Source organism: Magnolia sinica, chromosome 7, assembly GCF_029962835.1.
Source record: "Magnolia sinica isolate HGM2019 chromosome 7, MsV1, whole genome shotgun sequence".
Taxonomy (NCBI): Eukaryota; Viridiplantae; Streptophyta; class Magnoliopsida; order Magnoliales; family Magnoliaceae; genus Magnolia; species Magnolia sinica.
In genome coordinates, this window is record NC_080579.1 from 5,709,171 (window position 1) to 5,728,183 (window position 19,013).

The following is a 19,013-nucleotide window of genomic DNA, read 5'->3' on the forward strand; positions in this document are numbered from 1 at the left end:
GTCTATACCTTAACTTGTATAAAAATAAGAGAGATGCAACTTAAATGAGCTAGGCTCAGAATTCCCTTTCAGCTTGCCTGACTTTTGATTCATACAGATTTTCTACCCATGGAGCTTTATTGATGTGATACATCTTATAGATGTGTTGAATGTGACATGTACATCAAGTGAGCCCTATGGAGCTTTATTGATGTGATGTGTCTTGTAGATGTGTTGAATGTGACATGTACATCAAGTGAGCCCTACATCTACCTGTACTACCAGTAAAAGTTAATGTTCTGGGAGTATATGATTATTCCACTCAAAAGTTTGAAATTTCTTATTTTTTGGGTTTTTTTTTTTTTTTGATATTATTAAAAAAATCTCAAAAAAAAAAATCTAAAAATTATTTTAAATTGATAAACAAATTTAAAATTTAAATAAATAGTTCATACTATCTATCTTTCCGGTTAATATTGTGATAATATGCTTAGTGGACACTTTCACCCAACCATGGCTAAAGTTCATTCAGAAGTTGAAGTATTTTACAAGTGAACGCTAATAACTATTCACCAAAGGGATACTTGTATATAATCTTAACCAATAATAATAAAATATAAATTAAATTTACCTATGATGATTTCTTTAGCTTCCTCCAATCTCTTAGTTATGTCAAATCCTATTATAAAAAAAGAATAAAAGTAAAAAAATTAAATATTGATACATAAAATATACCACAAAAAATGAATTAAATAATAAATTAATCTTTTTTTAATTAAAAATAAAACAACATATTTTAAAACAAATGCGGATGTAAAAAGTAAAACTAAATACAAGTATTGAAAAATAAGTAATTAATTAACTCTTATCTTTCGTGATAATCATTTTAATTTCTAATTTATAATTATTATTGTAAGTTTGAAGATTCACCTTCTAGCTTGGATATCATGAAGTTTTAGTTAAGTTTTTAATTTACCATACCCACCATGAGTTGAGAGATTTTATAGGCATTTTTTATGCTCTGATATCATGTAGTATTGGTTAAGTTTCGGACAATCATGTAAAATGTTATAAAAATTGATTCATGCTTTTCTAATTTTCTTAAATTAATGTTATACGCATGATGAACAGTCGCAAGTATGGAATCCATCTTGCCTTCAATGCTACTCACAATCGTCATTATATGTTGGTCCATTGGAGCACATGATGGTCCAATGACAGAGCTACCCACTTTCTATTTTCAATGCAATGCGAGCCACCATGAGAAACTATGTTTAAATGAAATAGAAAATTTAAAAGAAAATTTTCAATGGCTCAAATTCAAATTCATAAATTGATTATCACAATCATCAATGTAGAGTGATAGTGAGATCTAAACAATGGGAAGATGGACGGTTCAAATCATGACCATCTCACCATGTTCGCCACAAATGGGCTAACACATGCCAAAAATCCTGACCCTAGGCAGAAAAAAGACAAAATATGTTACAAAATCCAGTTTACACCATGCCTAAACCAACCAGGTTTGTGGGTCTACCATGTTGTATGATGTAAAATCCACTACATCTACCAAGTTAGAGAAATGCACCAATGCTCCTGGAGAACTCCCTTTTGGACAATTCAATCTATCAATTTGAACTGATTTTTAAGTCCACAGTACATTCCCTGAGCTCCCATCCAAAAGTTTCAGTAATCAAATGATCTAATCCCAGCCCATTTCCATCCCTACATGTGTACCATCAGGGTCATATTTAAAAGGGTTGATGTGATGAAATATAATGACAAAGGTGTCTCTGCCTAAAAAAAATGTATAAAAAATTTTAAGAAAAAATGGAAAGAGTAAAGACTTTCAAATTTAAGGCTGTCAATGGGTGGGCCTGGGGCCTGATAAAATCAATATTTTAAATAAGCTTGGCCCGGACAGCTTAAAATCCCGGCCGAAGCGAACCCACTAGTTGCAGCCCAATTCAATGGTAGACAAGGAAGCAGCGGAGAAGACAATTCATAATTCAAAAGAAGAGACAGAGACACACAATAACATAAGCCACCTATGTCTTAGAGCATTTTCAAAAAGGAGCCTGCTTTAAAATTCTTTTCCAAAAAACTGATGTAAAAAATCTGCCTTATTTAACTTTGATTAATAGACTTAAACCGTTCTCCCGTAAAAAGATGATTTCACTCAAAATGATTCAAATATTATTTCGGATTGTCGTGGCATGACAATGATGTGGTTTTGATTCACACCGTCCATCTTCCGTGGATTGTTTTATTTGAAGGCATGAGCTCAAAAATGAGAAAGTTTAAAATCTTAGGTTGAGTTTTAAATCCAAGCAGTTTTTATTATATAGTGTCTAGGGAGGTTAGGAGTGAGTTAAGCTGCCTATCCTTGATTTTTACATCATCCACAGCAGTGATTATACAAAATCGGATCCAATTATAAGGTGGTCCACTAAAATTTATGCATATTATAAAAAAAACTCAAGCTCAACCATAATTCAGGCAGGCCACACGAATGGAAATCTTTTTGAGGGCGAGCATGCCCTGTACACTTTCCAATCGTTTAGTATATTGGAGTCAAGGTTGGACCAGAAATTTGAGCCCTGAGCCTAAATGGGGTGACACACCTCGTGGTCTAGGTTGATTTCACATGGGAATGAAGGTTGGCCAATTATTATTATTTTTTTATAGCCCAGGAGGCTCACCTAAAGTACTAACCTCATTCCAGCCGAGGCCTATAAGGACGGTGGATACAAATCTCTGTGGGCCGCACCATGATGTATATGTTTTATCCACACTATCCATCCATTTTTCCATATCATTTTAGTGCATAGCTCAAAAATAAATTAAACACAAATCTCATGAAAACATAGTGATTAAGCGCCGAAGATTAATATCTTCTTGAGGACTACAACAGTTTTGGATGAAGCTTATATTTGTGTTCTCTTCCTCTAGGTCCTTATTCTATTGGATGGCAAATAAAAATTACAATGGACCCTAGGAAATTTTTAACTATGGTCGTTCAACCACAACTGTTTTCGCGCGGTATGGTCCACTTGAGGTTTGAATCTACCTCATATTTAGGCTCGTCACCTAAAATAATCTAGAAAAATGGATAGACAACATGGATAAAACACAGTGCACAGAGCACCAACCACTAGCCACCTTGCCACTGTCAGGGACAACGGCAATCCTCACAGTGCAGCCCCAGCCTCACCCAACACGTTGTCGCCCTTACTGTGGGGCCCGCCTTAATGCATGCATTCTATATCGCATTGTTCATCTGTTTTTTATTTTAGGGCATGGGCCAAAAATGAAGCAGCTCCAAATCTCAGGTGGACCATACCATAGGAAACAGTAGTTATTGAGCATTAAAAACTTATTATGGGCCACAAGTTTTGGATGAAGTACATGTGATTGGCCACCAATGGGGACCCACACCAGATGCTTAGATCCATCTCTCACAGTGCATGTGTCATAGTGATGTGTGCATTGGAATTGTTCATCTAATAGGCCTCATTATCAATGGCAATTTTTTATTTTTATTTTCCAAAAGATCACTAATCAAACCATTATCTTCACTTTTGTCATTTTTAGCAGTATTCAGTTGCTAACGTGAATTTCTAACTGAAATTTTTGCACCATTGGATGACGGTCCACATAGCCAACTGAATATATATATATATATATCAGCTATAGTCGATAGCAGTTGCAATGAGCCAGGTTTAGGTTGGGTAGAGGATCCTTCAATGGGTACTGAATCCATATTTATACCAGTACAGTGGCACCCACGCCAGCTCGTGTGGGTCCCAAACTGAAGATTGCAGGTGTGATCCAAACACAAAAGGGGCCCTGCCCCTTTGCCGGGAGTGGCTCCAGCAAGGAGAAACATAGATGCCTAGAAGGATTTGGATAGAGGCGGCGAGGATGGATATGAAAACTGGTTCACCTGCCCATGTATAGTTAAAAAAATTGATAGCGATTACTTGCTCACATTGGTATGCAGTGCAGCACCCCAATTTCAGACATCTATGAAAACAAAGGGGCAAACATGCATGGAGACAAGCTGCATGTTAATCTGCACCATCCAATCTTTTGGCTCAATGACAATGAGGACCCACCCATCCAACTTTTACACAGCTTCACCTACAAACACTTGATTTCAGCAACACAACTATGAAAGAAAAGATCCAAAGCTAAAAATAACTAAAGCTAAATCAGACCAAAAATAAGAGACAAGAGGCACAAAGATTTACATGATTCGATAATATGCAAACTCTGTGAGACAGCTTGCCTCTCACTCCCACTACACAAGATATCTCTCTGGGCCTAGAGAACCGCACAAGTAGATGCTCTCTAGAAGATACCCTCTCTCTATCTATGCTCCTTATATAGACCACCACAGGAGGGGGCTTTGCAAAAAGCCTGAAGAAACTAGGCTACCCCAACGTACACACGAGAGAGGGGGTGGAGTTAGAGAGAGAGATGGATGTCTCACGCTAGGAGACTACCACACCAACATCCTAACCATTCAATTGATCAATGGACAACTAAACACAATGGGGACCAATCCAAATTCAATTGATGAAATCAAATGACTAAAGATCATTCAGTCAGTATATTCAGCATATGCTCAATCAGCGCTCCCACTAAAATGGGTGGTTTGGATTGGCATAATGGCGTCATGGATAGCATGGCATGAACCTTGGATGAGTGTAGCATACAATCTCTTCGGATATGGAAACCCATGGTTCAGTGACAGGAACTTTCATGTCTCTGTTTCTTAAACTGCAGACTGATTTCCCATTTGGACAGTCACATGCACATATAAATACGATGGGCAAATATAAATAAGGTGAAATGAACAAAATACCTAAATATTTTTCTTTTAAAAGGGGCAAGGTAGAGAATTGTAGGGGCCACCTGTGGGCCATACTATAAAAAAGCAAAGTACACCACCCAGAAACCTCCAAATTCATGCAGCCCATCTGATGATTCAATCAACCAGATTCTTCGTTCCTCTGGATGTCCTGGCAGGGCAACATCATGGTGGGGCAAATATGTTGGATGTGCTGGATGCCATACACAGCCATGCGGCCCCCACAAATATCAACTTCATCAATTCGTATATGGGGGCCCTAGACACTTCAAATGAGTTGATGTTAACAGTAATTAGGTATTGGACTGTGATCTCTAATACATAATGAGTTCATGTTAGCAGTGATTGTGTATTTGAGGTCAAGACCTCTAATACATACGAGATGAACCCACAAATATCAACTTCATCATTTCTTATATGGGGGCCCTTGACACCTAAAATGAGTTGATGTTGACAGTAATTAGGTATTAGACTGTGATATCTAATATATAATGAGTTCTAGCAGCGATAGTGTATTTGAGGTCAAGATCTCTAATACATTCGAGATGAACTCATTTTTAGGCGTCTACCAAACAGGGTCTCATGAATTTCCCCAGTAAAAACCCCTAGGAATAATAAATACAATGCTGCTCCAATAAAACTGCGAGGTTTGCTCAAGTACATCCTGTATCATCAGGATTTTAGCCATTTATGTGATAAGGGTCCCGTGGATTGGAGATGCCTAAAAAATTCTCAAATTGAACATTTCAAACCTTTGATTACACAAGGCCACAACGGACCATCCACATTCAAAGCAAAAGAGCCAGAATATCATAGATTGAAATAGTTCAATTTAAGAGATTTTATTTGTCATTTATCCAAGAAGAGTCAATTTAAGAGCTTTTACTTGCTGTCTATTCAAGAAGTGTCACCTTATAAATCGTTTGGATCATTGGAAGATGTCCCAAATTCAAAGGCTAATGTCCCGACATACTGTAATACTTGTAATACACTGCATGGTATTTGGGCAAACCTCTAAAAGGCATTGATAGAGTTGGCTCCTTTGTTCCAGTCGATAACAATTCCCTCCAGCTTCAACGGTTGAATCTCAGATGGATTCAAAACTAACAGAAAGAGAATAAACAAAACGAACTTTCTAAGAATCTTTTACAGAATCGGTCCTATATTAGATGGTCAATATCCCACAACAAACACCGATTGGATAATGCTAACCTTTGATTGAAACTTCCATGGACATTTTATAACCATCCATTTTCTTAATCCAAAATTCCTATTATAGAATGGTTAGGATTATCAAATTGTTTTTTGTTTTTTTTTAAAAGGCATAGGCCATCCAAGGAAGAGCAAACCTGATAATAAGTTAAGGATATTGTACCTATTTGCCAAACATAGAAGAAATCCAAAGCACAAGCTAAAAACAACAGGAACGTTAAAGAAAAAGTAGCTAGTGCATGTATAACATTTTCTTCAAGATCTGTAAAATAACATTCAAAGTTATGAATTCTACATTCTACAATTACAACACTCTACTTACTTTTCCACCCTTACAATTGAATTGATCAACTGCAATACCTCCATTGTACATCTTCATCAAACCCGGGATTTCATCAACGTATGGAATCACATAGTTCTCCAAGAACTTCTTTTCAGGAAGACAAAATATCCTAATCAGCTTCTTATCGTTCTTAAGCAGCTTCTTTGAATCCAAAACCTGAATAACCACATACCTCGGAAAAATCCTCTTATCCAACCCATACATAAGAAGTTTCGGATTTGTAATCAACATTGACAGGTCAAACCTCAATGTGTTCACATAGAAATCCACCATCCTCCGAATCTTCTCCTCCGAACATGTCATACAAATCGGCTCTCGCTTAAAGATGGTCAAGATCTCCTCTTCCGACCACCCCAAGCTCTTTAGAAATGTGAGCTTACTCTCCCACAAGGAATTACTCATTGTACTCATCCCTCGGATTGCGTGCACAAACATAGGAGACCCCGGCATGATACCCAATTTCTTGACCCTTTCCATGATGTCGACAAACAGGCTCGCTTTTAGCATTATAGCTCTCGGATAGTTCAGAATCAATTTCGAAATGCTTGACTTGGGTACTCCTTGATGAACTAAAAGATTGAGATTCGGCCTCAATCTCCCCTTCAAATCAAAAGTTAGCAACCATCTTGAGCGCCTGATTGCGGTTATGACATTCTCATTCGTCTGAAGAAAGCTCTTGAGGAAATAAAACGATGGTTTTAGGTGATTGATCAAGCTTCTTTGCAGAATGAGAGGATTTGATATGATCAGTTCGGGTAGCCTTGAGTTTGAGAAGCCCATTTTAAGGAAGAACTTGATTTTGGGCTTGAGATTGCTGTCCATTTTGGATTGGAGGAGTTGAGGACGCTTTGTGATTAGTTTTGTGATGTGTGTCTCTGAGAATCCATGGGATTTGAGGAAGGTGAGGACAGAGTCAGGTTTTTGCAGGTTGTTTTCCTCAAGGTGGAGCCTTTTGGATATAGAGAGAGCTGTTTCTAATGCGAGTCTGCATGAGTTTATGAGGTATTGGACTGTGAAAGATGGTAGTGGGGTTGTGGAGGCTGTTGTGAAGGATTTGAGAGATGGGTTTTGCAGGAAATGGAAATGTAGTAGCCTTTTGTATAGAAAATGAGACATCTGAGCAGATCAATGAAAAAGAGAAGGATCAAGTGTTCCAATAATGGAGATTATATGTGTTGACTGAGAGAAGTTGATCAGAGTTCATTGGAATACAGATGGATGGATGGATAACAGGTGTTGAGCTTGGAGAGTTGTTCTTCAAACTTCATTTAAGTTAAATGATAAAATGCGGGGCTGCAAAATGTGTTAAGCTGCCACTGTCACTTTCCAACCTAGATTTCAAAATGAACAAATTCATGTTACCTTCGACATATATGTCACCTACAATACCATTTGAGTAATATAATAATTATAAACATTAAAACACAAACTAGACTTTTGATTATTACCCACCAATGCAAGGTATTCAAAACCAGTTATGTGACGACCGAAACAGCCGTTACGTAACGGTAACAGTCATAACCGTTATGCATTACAGGGTTGAAACGGCCGTTACAGAAAAAATATGACGTAACGGTCCTGTAACAGTTTTTTCAAATAATAAAAAAGGGCCATAACAGCCCATATGGGGGCCGTAACGGCCGTTATGGCCTGTATCATAATGGCAACAGTGACGGCCACCATTACCATTTTGGAACACCTTGCATCAATGTAACTGCATTCACCCTGAAATTTTGTTATTTTATTTTACTTGCATCATGTACTACAAAGCATGAGCTCCTTCAAAATTGGTCATATGGCATAACAGTGTGGTGGTATTGACAGTGTTTGTTTTTTCAAATCTGCTGTGGAATGGCTATGCTTCAAAAACTGCCTGAATTAGAGAAATTGGCAGTTCCTGCGATCATTTTTTTATTTATTTTTACAGAACATGAATTATTGATATTATTTTTAGGTGTCCATTTTCAGATCACAGAAAGATGGGTAAGATTGTCCAACTGATGAGATGCTTCGCTTGTAGTTCAAGCATGTAGGAGGCCAGCAGATGAACAGTCCACAATTCCATGTAAAATGGACAGTTTTAGTGACAACACAGGTAGCCAGAAGCCTAAGATTTTCCCATTTCTTCAGTACAACAATCAGCTCAAACCTATCATTGCCAATAAATTTACTTCCCCATAATTCACCATGCAATTTAATATTATAATAGGGTCATTGCACAATGGTCCAGATGGAACTTTTTTTTTAAGGGTCAGATGAAACCTATTTTGGATGGGCATGATCCAAGGTGGTTTGAATTATGAAATCCTATTTTCCACATTGGTGGACTTTTTCTCCTTAGATATGGACCGTTGCATCCATATGCAAGAAACAGTTTGGATGGTTGAAATTTCAGACAGGTTAGATTTCTCTTTTTCTTTTTCAGGGTTCTGTGGCCCATGGTGGCAGCTCAGATCACCATTGCTGTGCCACAAGCACATTTCTCAGTGGAATCCCATGATAAATTCTGCTCTTTTTGCGATTATACACATCCACATCTATCTCCGCCCCATGAACGGCCTAGATCTCGATAGCATTCGTGTTTAGGGTTTTGCAGATGCAAGATCAAATGAGAGAGAGAGAGAGAGAGAGAGAGAGAACTTACATTGAATCGTCTTGCGAGTAGGCAAGGAGCTCTTCTTGCGTCTGACCGGTAAATGCACCTGACGGGAAGGAGATGAAGCGGATCTTCTCGCTCTTTCTCTGCAACCTAGAAATCCCCCCCTTTTTTTTTGTAAGAAACAAAAAAAAAAAAAAAACCTCGAAATCCTCACACTAGTAGCAGCTAACAGCTTCGCATGAACATGAAACGCGCTTGGGTAACTCGCTCTCGGTACTAACAGACGCGATTGCTAACTGACCGACTGACGGTGCTCTGTGGGCCCCACATGATATATGTGTGTTTTATCCGAGCTGTCCATCTATTTTTCTAGATCATTATCGACCATGAGCCCAAAAATGAGGGAGGTCCACATCACTATTGGACCACACCACATGAAAACAGTGGCGATTGAATGCCCACCATTAAAAACTTTCAAGGGTTCACTGTAAAGTAGGGATTGCCTATTAATGAACCATAAAACTTTTGCATCAAGTTGATATGTATATTTTTTTTCCCTTCATCAAAGTTTACATGACCTTATCAACTAATTGAATGTCAAATAAATATTAGGGATATATTAGGGTAGGATCTAGGAATTTTTTTAATGGTAAAAATCAATTGAAGTATGGATTTTGTATAAATTGAAGTTCAAATTATAATTACCATGAAATTCACGTGAACTGATATTCACAATGGTATTTGGTAATGTGCATTTGGATTCCATATGAATTTAAAGGTTGATGTTTAACACATTTTCCATGTGCCGCATACATTTTACTAATTCTCAATTGTGACTTATATTAGGGTTTATGTGAAATTCACTCCAATCACCGGGGATATCACTTGATAATTGTTGTTTCCTATGGTGTGGTCACTTGAAGTTTGTATCTGCTTTATTTGTTGTCTTCATTTTTTTGTTTTTTAGACCACACCCCGTAATAAGGTAGCAAGATAGATGGTGTGGATATACGATGCACACATAGGTGGGCAATAGTGTCAGGGTCACCCACTTTGATGGTTCTAGGGCTGCAGCCAAGCGGTGCTAGTAAGTTGAAGGAATGCTCACTTGTTAAGGGACCATTGTGCGCACATCCCAAGCATTGTGTTGGGTTTAACATAGGACGCGGATTGCCTTGGACCCTAGACCTTAGGAACTTCTTGACGTGGAAGTTAGGTGGGGCCACTGTGATGTTTATAAATAAATTCTCCCCATCTATCTATTTTGCTAGCTCATGATAGGACATGAGCCCAATAATGAGCGAACAAAACTCTGGCTGGCCACCTGACAAGAAAATTTCCCGGGGGGGCGGGGGTGTGTGGAGTCCACCATGACACCCGAACTCGGAAACCGGGCTCACAAAATTCCCGATCAACGAATCCGGCGCCGACATCCTCCGTAGAACCCCGTTCTCGGATCCCGATACCCATTCACCAGGTTCCGATCCTGGGATACTACAAGGAGGGTTTCAAATCATCAGTCTGATTCATAATGAGCATAACAAAAGCATAACCCACAAACAATAACCACAACAACACCACCACAAAATCCACTATGATCAAAAACTTTTTGTACAATACAACAGAAAGGGAAAATACAATGTAACAAAAGAAGCGAAACTCCAGAAGCTCAGCTGCACGCTCCAACTACAGTGAGACTATGGCTGCGACTGCTTCCTGGCATCACCTGCACGCATCAATCGTGCATAAGCTTATAGAAAGCTTAGAGGGTGGTGTGAGTGTGTGCGCAATACAAACGTGCTCAAAATGCAAGGTCAGAGTAATGCGGAATCATGGTGATGAGCACATGAATGCAATTAGCCGTATCAAGGCTATGCGGTGCAAGATATGAATGCCATCGGCCATACACAACCATGCGATGCGAGATGCAACTCAAGCATGCCAATCCTCATCATGTATCAGTACAGTTCTCATTCTGGATAATCACCGGGGTTCAATACACTCCAAATGGCACTGTCGCTCTCCTAGCCGCACAGTCCAAGTGAGCGTAAGAAACCTCACTATCCGCCTGACCAATAGTCTGCCAATACCTATCCGGCACGTCGATAGCGGACCCATTCGCGAGCTGGTCAAACTCAGCCTAGTATTGCCCCCTACCCTCGGGCGAGTAAGGCCACACTCCTTTCCAACCGACCACGACACAGTGGGAGACGCGGCCTCCTGGTATTCAGCCCTCGTGCGCTCATATATCCACTCGGTCTCGACGTTGGAGTCATCTTCTGGTACCATGGGGTTTAGGGATTTTTACCCAGGGACATCTATGGTGCCCGTATGCTAGAATCAAATATTTTCGGTCTCCAATCCTGCCATCTACGATGTATCTGTGGAGGCTATGGCCCTGATGTCGCTAGGGCATACAGTAACTACAATCGCACAAATGCAAGTGCATGAATCATACTATCAGTCATGCAACAGCCCTGTATATACCATGCACTTATATGAGGCAACTCCGCCTATCAGGGAGCCCATAAACAGTCTATCCAAAGGTATATGCTATGATCGGTCATTCCTCACATCAGGCATACATATGGTGCGAATGATCATGAATCATGCATCTATACTAAACATGTAATAAGAGATGGGTTCTAGGTATAATGGAGATGGGCCTAGACGGCCTACTTACCACAAGTTTGGGCCTATCAGTGGGCCTTAGGGAGAGTTATAATGCGAACATTTAACCAACATTATCTATTCAATGTGGACATCAAACCAACGTTGCTCCCAAGGAATGGCCTTCCATGAATCACATATTGTAATGGGCCTTTTGTACATCTAATTAGGCCTTGACCTAAGGACCCAAATACATCAAATGGGCTATATAACATGAGCCCCATATCTATATCAAGGTGGGCCTCAATGGACCTCATAATATAGGCCTAATACAAATCAAGGTGGGCCTCAACAAGGACCACTACTGCATGAAGATGGGCCTCCATAATGAGCCTTAAATTATCTCCAAAATAGTTGGACAGTTGGATGAAACACATACATTATGATGGAGCCCTCACTAATAGAGGGTGTGGTTTACAGTACTTACATAAGTGGGGCCCACCAAAATGCTCATTCTTCACCCAGCCTAAGGCCCAATATAATGTTTATTTTCCACCCAACTTAAGGCCCAACAAAATGTTTATTTTCCACCCAACTGTTCATAAGATCATGTGGACCAGGGTAGGGCCCACTAAAATATTTATTATCATCCAATCTATTCATAAGGTCACGTGGGCCTGAATAGGGCCCACTGAAATATTTATTTTCCATACAACCCGTTGACAGGGTGGTGTGGACCAAGGGCCCACTGATATGTTTATTTTTATTATTAATATTATTATTATTATTATTATTATTATTTTTATACAACCTGTTGGGCCACGTGGTGAAGGGGCCCACCGTAATGTTTATTTTTCATCTAACGTGCTGGGCCGGTCACGTGGGCAGGGAGCCCACTGTGACGTTTGTTTTAACGTCCAACCGGTTGATAAGGTCATTGGACCTTGGGGCGGATGTGGGGCCCACCGAAATGTGGTTCACAAATCCAGCCCATCCATTATGTGGGTCCCATCTAAATGACGGTACAGACCAAGTTTAAGCAACATCCAAAACTCAGGTAGGCCCTGCCAAATGATTTTATATGTTTTAGCATGTCTTCACATGATTTTAAATGATGTGGCCCACCGGAGTTCCATATACAGCTGAATTTTGGGGTGGACGGCTGAACTATGGGGACCCATCAAATGCACGGTTTGGATGGAAGAAATGCATCAAGGTGGGGCCCACAGCTGGGGCCGTGAGCCCCAGCTCGTCCGTCCGTCAGCCGTCTGCGGAAGTGCTGCTGCCTCTCTTGTATATAAATTTTTTTTTTTTTTAGGAAACAAAGTTTTTCTGCGGATTTTCTATGGTAGGGCCCACTTCAGTCCGATCCGTCCCAGCCACAGGATTCTACGACTCATGATCGACGAAACGAGACCAATATGCAATGTGTTGTTGGCGGATGGAAGGATCAAAGTGGATTTCAATGGTGATACGTCTATTTCTTACGGTATGGCCCGCTTGAGAACCGGATTGGTTCCAAAATTTAGCTCAACGTCTAAAATAATCCAAGGAAGAGGATAGACGGATTAGATCAAATACCTGAATCAAGGTGGGGCCTATATGAATGGTCCACCCTAAAGGTTACCTTTTTCCCCCTTTTTTTTTTTTTGTTAGTACACACCCACGCCACTTGCCAACGTCCAGGGACGCTGGACGGCATACACAGATATATTATTGGGGTGGGTCCCACGTAGATGTGGCCCACCAACATATATGCATATAAATAATATATATACATTATATTATATATATAATACATATTATATTATATATATTATATAAAATATAACATATATACATATATTTATATATATATAAATACATTGGGTCCATCCAAACAATGGATGGCGTGGATCATCACCTGCAATAGAGTGGGCCACACCGTCTGGTGTAGATGGACGGGGTAGATGTAGCACATATTGGTGGGATCCACACCATTACAAAGAGAGAGAAAGAGAGAGATAAAGGGAGATATACGGTGAGATAGAGGAACCCCGCCACTATGGGCCCTCTTGATTAGATCACATACATCCAAATGGGTCCCACCAACAAGTGGGCCCTAAAATTTAAAATAATGGAAAATCACCCACCTTATCTTCCTTCTCCTTGCTCCCTTGGACTCCTTAGCTCCTTACCTTCACTTTTAATGGAGGATGATGGGGGATTAATGGTGTGGATGAGAGATGGGAGGGTGTAGATGGAAGATGGAAGGTGGGCCACACTTGAGAGGGAGAGGAAGCTTGGACGTTTGAGGCTTGGGGGTTGCTTGGAGAGATATGAGAAATGAGAGAGAGAGGGGTGATAAGGATGGGTGAGGTGTGATGGGGGATGGTTTAGGTTGAAAAATTGTAAAAGGTGTATGGTTGTTGTTGAAATTTGGAAAAGAGGAGTGGTGAGGTGGAAAGAATGGTGGACTTTTGGAAAAAGAGGGAATGGGTGTAGTACTTGATGTATGGGATGCATTAAATGTTGATTAATGGAACTTATTGTGTAGAGATTCCCTCGAAATCCGCAACGCGCGGTGTTTCTTTGGAATAAACGCTGATCGGTATCTTCTTACCTGGGTATCAGTTCGGTGCGCAAGTCACGGCGTTGGAACCGCGGCGACGACGCGGTCGCTATGATACAACTTTCGGATCAAGCCGACGTCGGTGCACGGGACCTAGCTTAGGATCGTGCGCAAACACCGAATACGGTGCGAAAGTTGCCGGAATTTGACCGGAAGGACCGCGGAAGCTAACGGAATGGTACGGATTAGGACACGGGTCTTACAGGGACCATTCATAAGATCATTTCCACTTAGATGAACTAAAAACATATATTAGCCCAATCTTTAGCTGTACAAATGTTTTAACGGTTGGTGTTCAATCCCCACATTTTCCTATCATATGGCCCACTAGCTTCACAGACAGATGGCATAAATTTCTCACAAACATCATAATGAGCTGCTAAGCTTCGGGTCCCAAGACAAGGTCGTACGCAATTTGCGTCCAAGATCTAGTGCCATTTATAAGTGGACCCATAAACCAATCTTAACATCCTCTCCATCAAAAAGGTGTTGAAACCTTCCTGAGTCCACCATGATGTTTACATGTCATCTAAACCATTCATAAGATCATTTCCACTGAGATGAACTAAAAACATATATTAGCCCAATCTTTAGCCGCACAAATGTTTTAACGGTTGGTGTTCAATCCCCACATTTTCCTATCATATGGCCCACTAGCTTCACAGACGGATGGCATAAATTTCTCACAAACATCATAGTGAGCTGCTAAGCTGCAGGTCCCAAGACAAGGTCGTAGGCAATTTGCGTTCAAGATCTAGTGTCATTTATAAGTGGACCCATAAACCAATCTTAACATCCTCTCCATCAAAAAGGTGGTCATTGATCTTATACATGCCATGTTCACACAGTGCCATGTAGAATACCTTCTTCCTTAATTAGTTTTGCACCATTTTAATGGTGGTGGCAGCGGCAGTTTTGTAAGGGGTCGTTTAGATGCTTATAAAGTCATTAAGTTGTAATTTGATTGTAAGTAATTTAATTGCAAGTATAAAGTGCTTACATGCAGTCCTATTTGGCTTTAAGTTGTAATTTGATTATGGAGAAATAGTTGTTTGTGTTCAGATAACTTGAAATTTGTTTACAACTTGTAATTAGGTATTCACTCACAACGTGGAGTAGTAAATCCTTTAAAAATAATCAAACGATGCATATAAGTTTTTATGTAAGATAGATAATTGGGATAAGTCTAACTCAATAAAGCACGTGATCAATTTTTACGATAAACAAATCATTTGGTGGGTTATAGAAGTAGATCCACTAATTCAAACACAGCACTAAGGTTTGATAACATCCCAACATACGAGAAGTTTTAACCCTAGCAACAGTAACAAAGAGAGAGGTTTGTCTTCTTCTTCTTTTTTCTTATTCATCTTTTTCTTTCATTTTACATCCTTGTAGCTATTGAAAGATGATATACAATTATTCCTGCTTTAAAAATTTTAAAGAATTGTAGCCATTGCCTGAAATCTCTTTACCTATAATATAAAATAATACTTTTTCTTATATTTCATATCACAACTAAAAGTTGTAATCGGATTATAACATGCAATCTAATTATAGACGGATATATCCATCTAAACACTCTTTATAATTTAATTACCTGTAAACAGATTCCTACTTAGGGACTTTACAGGCATCCAAACGACCCATAAGGTAATCTAATAGCCTTCAATCCCTTAGTGAAAATTTACACTATAAGATGATATTAGCGATACCCCTAAGGTAATCTAATACCCTTCAATCCCTTACCGAAGTTTTGCACAGATGATATCATTGATCCTATCTTCCCTTTTAAATTTGGATCGCCTACTATTTTACTTCTCAACAAGTTATTTGATTGTCATTGAATGGATGATTAGAATCAATATCCGCAGTATCAATAACCGATGAATTCTCTTCTAATGAAGCAGCTTGAAAGTTATAGAATTTTTAGGTATCAAGTGATATATTAGTAAATATGGACATGTATTGTAGATATATTGATATTTCTTGTGATGCATTTATTAGAAATAATGCAAAATTTACAATAGAGGAATGGAAAAATTGAGATGAATAAAATCAGATTTGCAAGTTTAAGGTTTAATTAGAGTAATCAATATCTCAAAACAATAAATGAAGGAAATTTGTAAATTGTCTTCAAAATATAACGAACTCTTAATTCGAATTTCAATATGAAAATTTACATCTTCAAGTGTTGAATGGATCTCTAGTTTTGACATCGATATGCCACTAAAACATTCAAAAGAAAAAAAAAAAACACACACACACACACACATAGCAAGAAGTCTGATATAAGAGTACCAAACAATGATATATATATATATATATATATATATATGGAAAATGTCCCTTTTAAACTATGGTATCCCGGATATATAAAAATGGAAGGATCATGGAGTCTTCCCCGGAGAGACACTCATGTGCTTATTCAAGACATCCACACCCATTTACTGTAAAAGATAATCTTATATGAAAGGACATGATCCTATCCTAAGGTAGTTATATTTGTAGCATTTTAGAAAAAAATGGTTATCTACCAGTGTAAAACTGTTGTCACATGTAACTTGGGTCCTAATCACCATAATTGTCATCACACGTAAGACACGCGCACACCAAGATAAAAACCTTAGGTGCCAGAGGGTCATACCTCAAGCTAGACACTAATTCAGTTTGAGTTACACCATGGCTCACATAGGTTTGAAACAAGTGTCAAAAAAACTAAGAATCTTTTGGCTCTTTGCGATGATGTGCATGTGTGAAGTGTATGTGAGCGAGGACGATTCACATATTCCTTGTGAAGATTCGAACCTTAGTTTAAAAAGCAAAAACCCATTCTCTTACCATTTGAATATCTAAAATCATATAAAATGTTTCCATAATAAATATATTTATTTACTTATTAAAAATAAACTTTAAAAAAAAAAAAATTATTTTTACTATAAAAACAGACAATATTTAGTATATCACCATTATAAAGTAGAGTGTATTGACCATATGTTGATACTTATTGCCTGTACATTCTGGATTCGATCCCCTTTTGAAAAATTTAAAAATCATATAAAATGCATTAAAAATTATAATTTCTCTTCTTCTTCTTCTTCTTCTTCTTCCTCTTCTTTTTTTTTTTTGGCTTCCAGTACTTTCTTAAGTTGATTTCAACCAATTCTTTTCAATTTTTGGAAAAATGAAAGCTCTGACGTGAAAAATCAACATTGCATGATAGATGGGTCAAAAATGAAATTGGTAAGCTTTTTTAAAATATATATATATACACACACACACTTGTTCAAAACACTCAGAATCATTTAAAAAAAATACAAAATGCTAAGCCATGATTTCACATGCTTAATTATGAGTTTCAATATTTAATTTATGAATTTAAGGACATTAGAAAAAAAAAATCAAATTTTTTTCCTAATTTCACCATTTAACTTGCAATTACAGTGTGCAAATATTATATTAGAATGGTTGGAGGTTGATCTACAAATTGCCGGTATTTTTTAGATTTTGGAAAAAAAATTATTTTTAATAAAAAAAAAATTTAAAATATATATATTTTAAAAATCGATCAATAGATGTTATTTAGCCTTGATATTTATGTGTTAGTTGTGTTTTTGCATGCATCTTTTATTATTTATAAATTATATGAACTAATTTTTAATGTAGTTGTATAGCTTTTGTCTAGTAGTAGATAATTTAAGACTCTTTACCGAAGAAAAAACCCTTATTATGTATGTTTGTTTTTATGATCTTTTGAGTTTTGAGTATGTAATGATGTTTTTTATTATTATTATTTAATATTATTTAAAGTTTCATTAAAAAATTTGACCAATTTTCCAAAGTTTTTCAAAACTAAAAACACATATCGTGATACATACAGTAATTTCCATGCAATGCTCTATATGTTTCCATATCCAAAGGGCACGACACATTTGTTAAAACCAATACTGAAAATACTAATTATATATAATAGGTTTATCTATGTGATTTTAGATATCTGTTTCATGGACAATGTGACCCATCATTTTGGATGGCTTAATGTTTGTGCATCATTGTGGTGTGTAAGGAAGACGAGTCATATTCAATTTTCAAATCATGAATAAGTTGGGTAGGAGGGCAGTTTGGGTTTAAACAAAGGTGTTTCAAAAGAAAGACAGTGCAACACCACTAAAGCCTGAAGGCATGACCTCTAAGGCATGTTCAAGTAAGGCAAGCCAGGCTTGAAGCACCAATCTTTCCTTCTTAGGAGAGGTCTCTGCAGCCCACCCTACAAGCTAGTAATTAGATTTGTTGCTTTGCTAAAGAGGTGAGATTACTTGTTCGTATTTCAATGCATATGAGGAATGTTCCCGTCTATGCACCTGTGTCACATATTCCAAACGCACTGAGCCTGCAACCTTCTAGCTTCAAGCTTGTTGTATGCACAGGGTTTCAGTCCTTGCCCGAGTGGTAGACTCTAAGGAGTTTCAACACGAGGTCTTGGGTTTGAAACCCATAGGTGGTGAAATCCCACTATGGTGTGCGGGGCTGTGTGGTGGGTGCATGTGTAAAAATAAAATAAAAATTGCCATATGCACAATATGCCATCATCTATATTAATCTCCTCATATGTTTCAAGGTGTGTGATAAATGAGAAATAGAACAACCAACCGTAATAACATACCCGCGAACAACTAGTCCTCACAGGGCAGCAGGGGTCTTTTGTTTCTTATTATTTCTCTTAGCTTTTCTCTTTCATTTTGCTTGTTTCCTAAGTCGGAGTGTGGGCCATTTGAAAGAAATA

The 19,013-nt window shown here is 38.2% G+C and overlaps 1 protein-coding gene across 1 annotated transcript; it reads right to left on the minus strand.

Moving 5' to 3' along the window:
- Positions 1 to 6,284: 6,284 nt before the first annotated feature.
- LOC131250936 (transcription termination factor MTERF4, chloroplastic-like) lies at positions 6,285 to 9,171 on the minus strand. The gene is made up of 2 exons (XM_058251339.1): positions 9,055 to 9,171; positions 6,285 to 7,741 (listed from the first exon to the last, which is right to left on the minus strand). Exon 2 carries the CDS (start codon positions 7,524 to 7,526, stop codon positions 6,372 to 6,374), a length of 1,155 nt encoding a protein of 384 aa, XP_058107322.1. The 5' UTR covers positions 7,527 to 7,741; positions 9,055 to 9,171; the 3' UTR covers positions 6,285 to 6,371.
- Between the last annotated feature and the right edge of the window lie 9,842 nt (positions 9,172 to 19,013).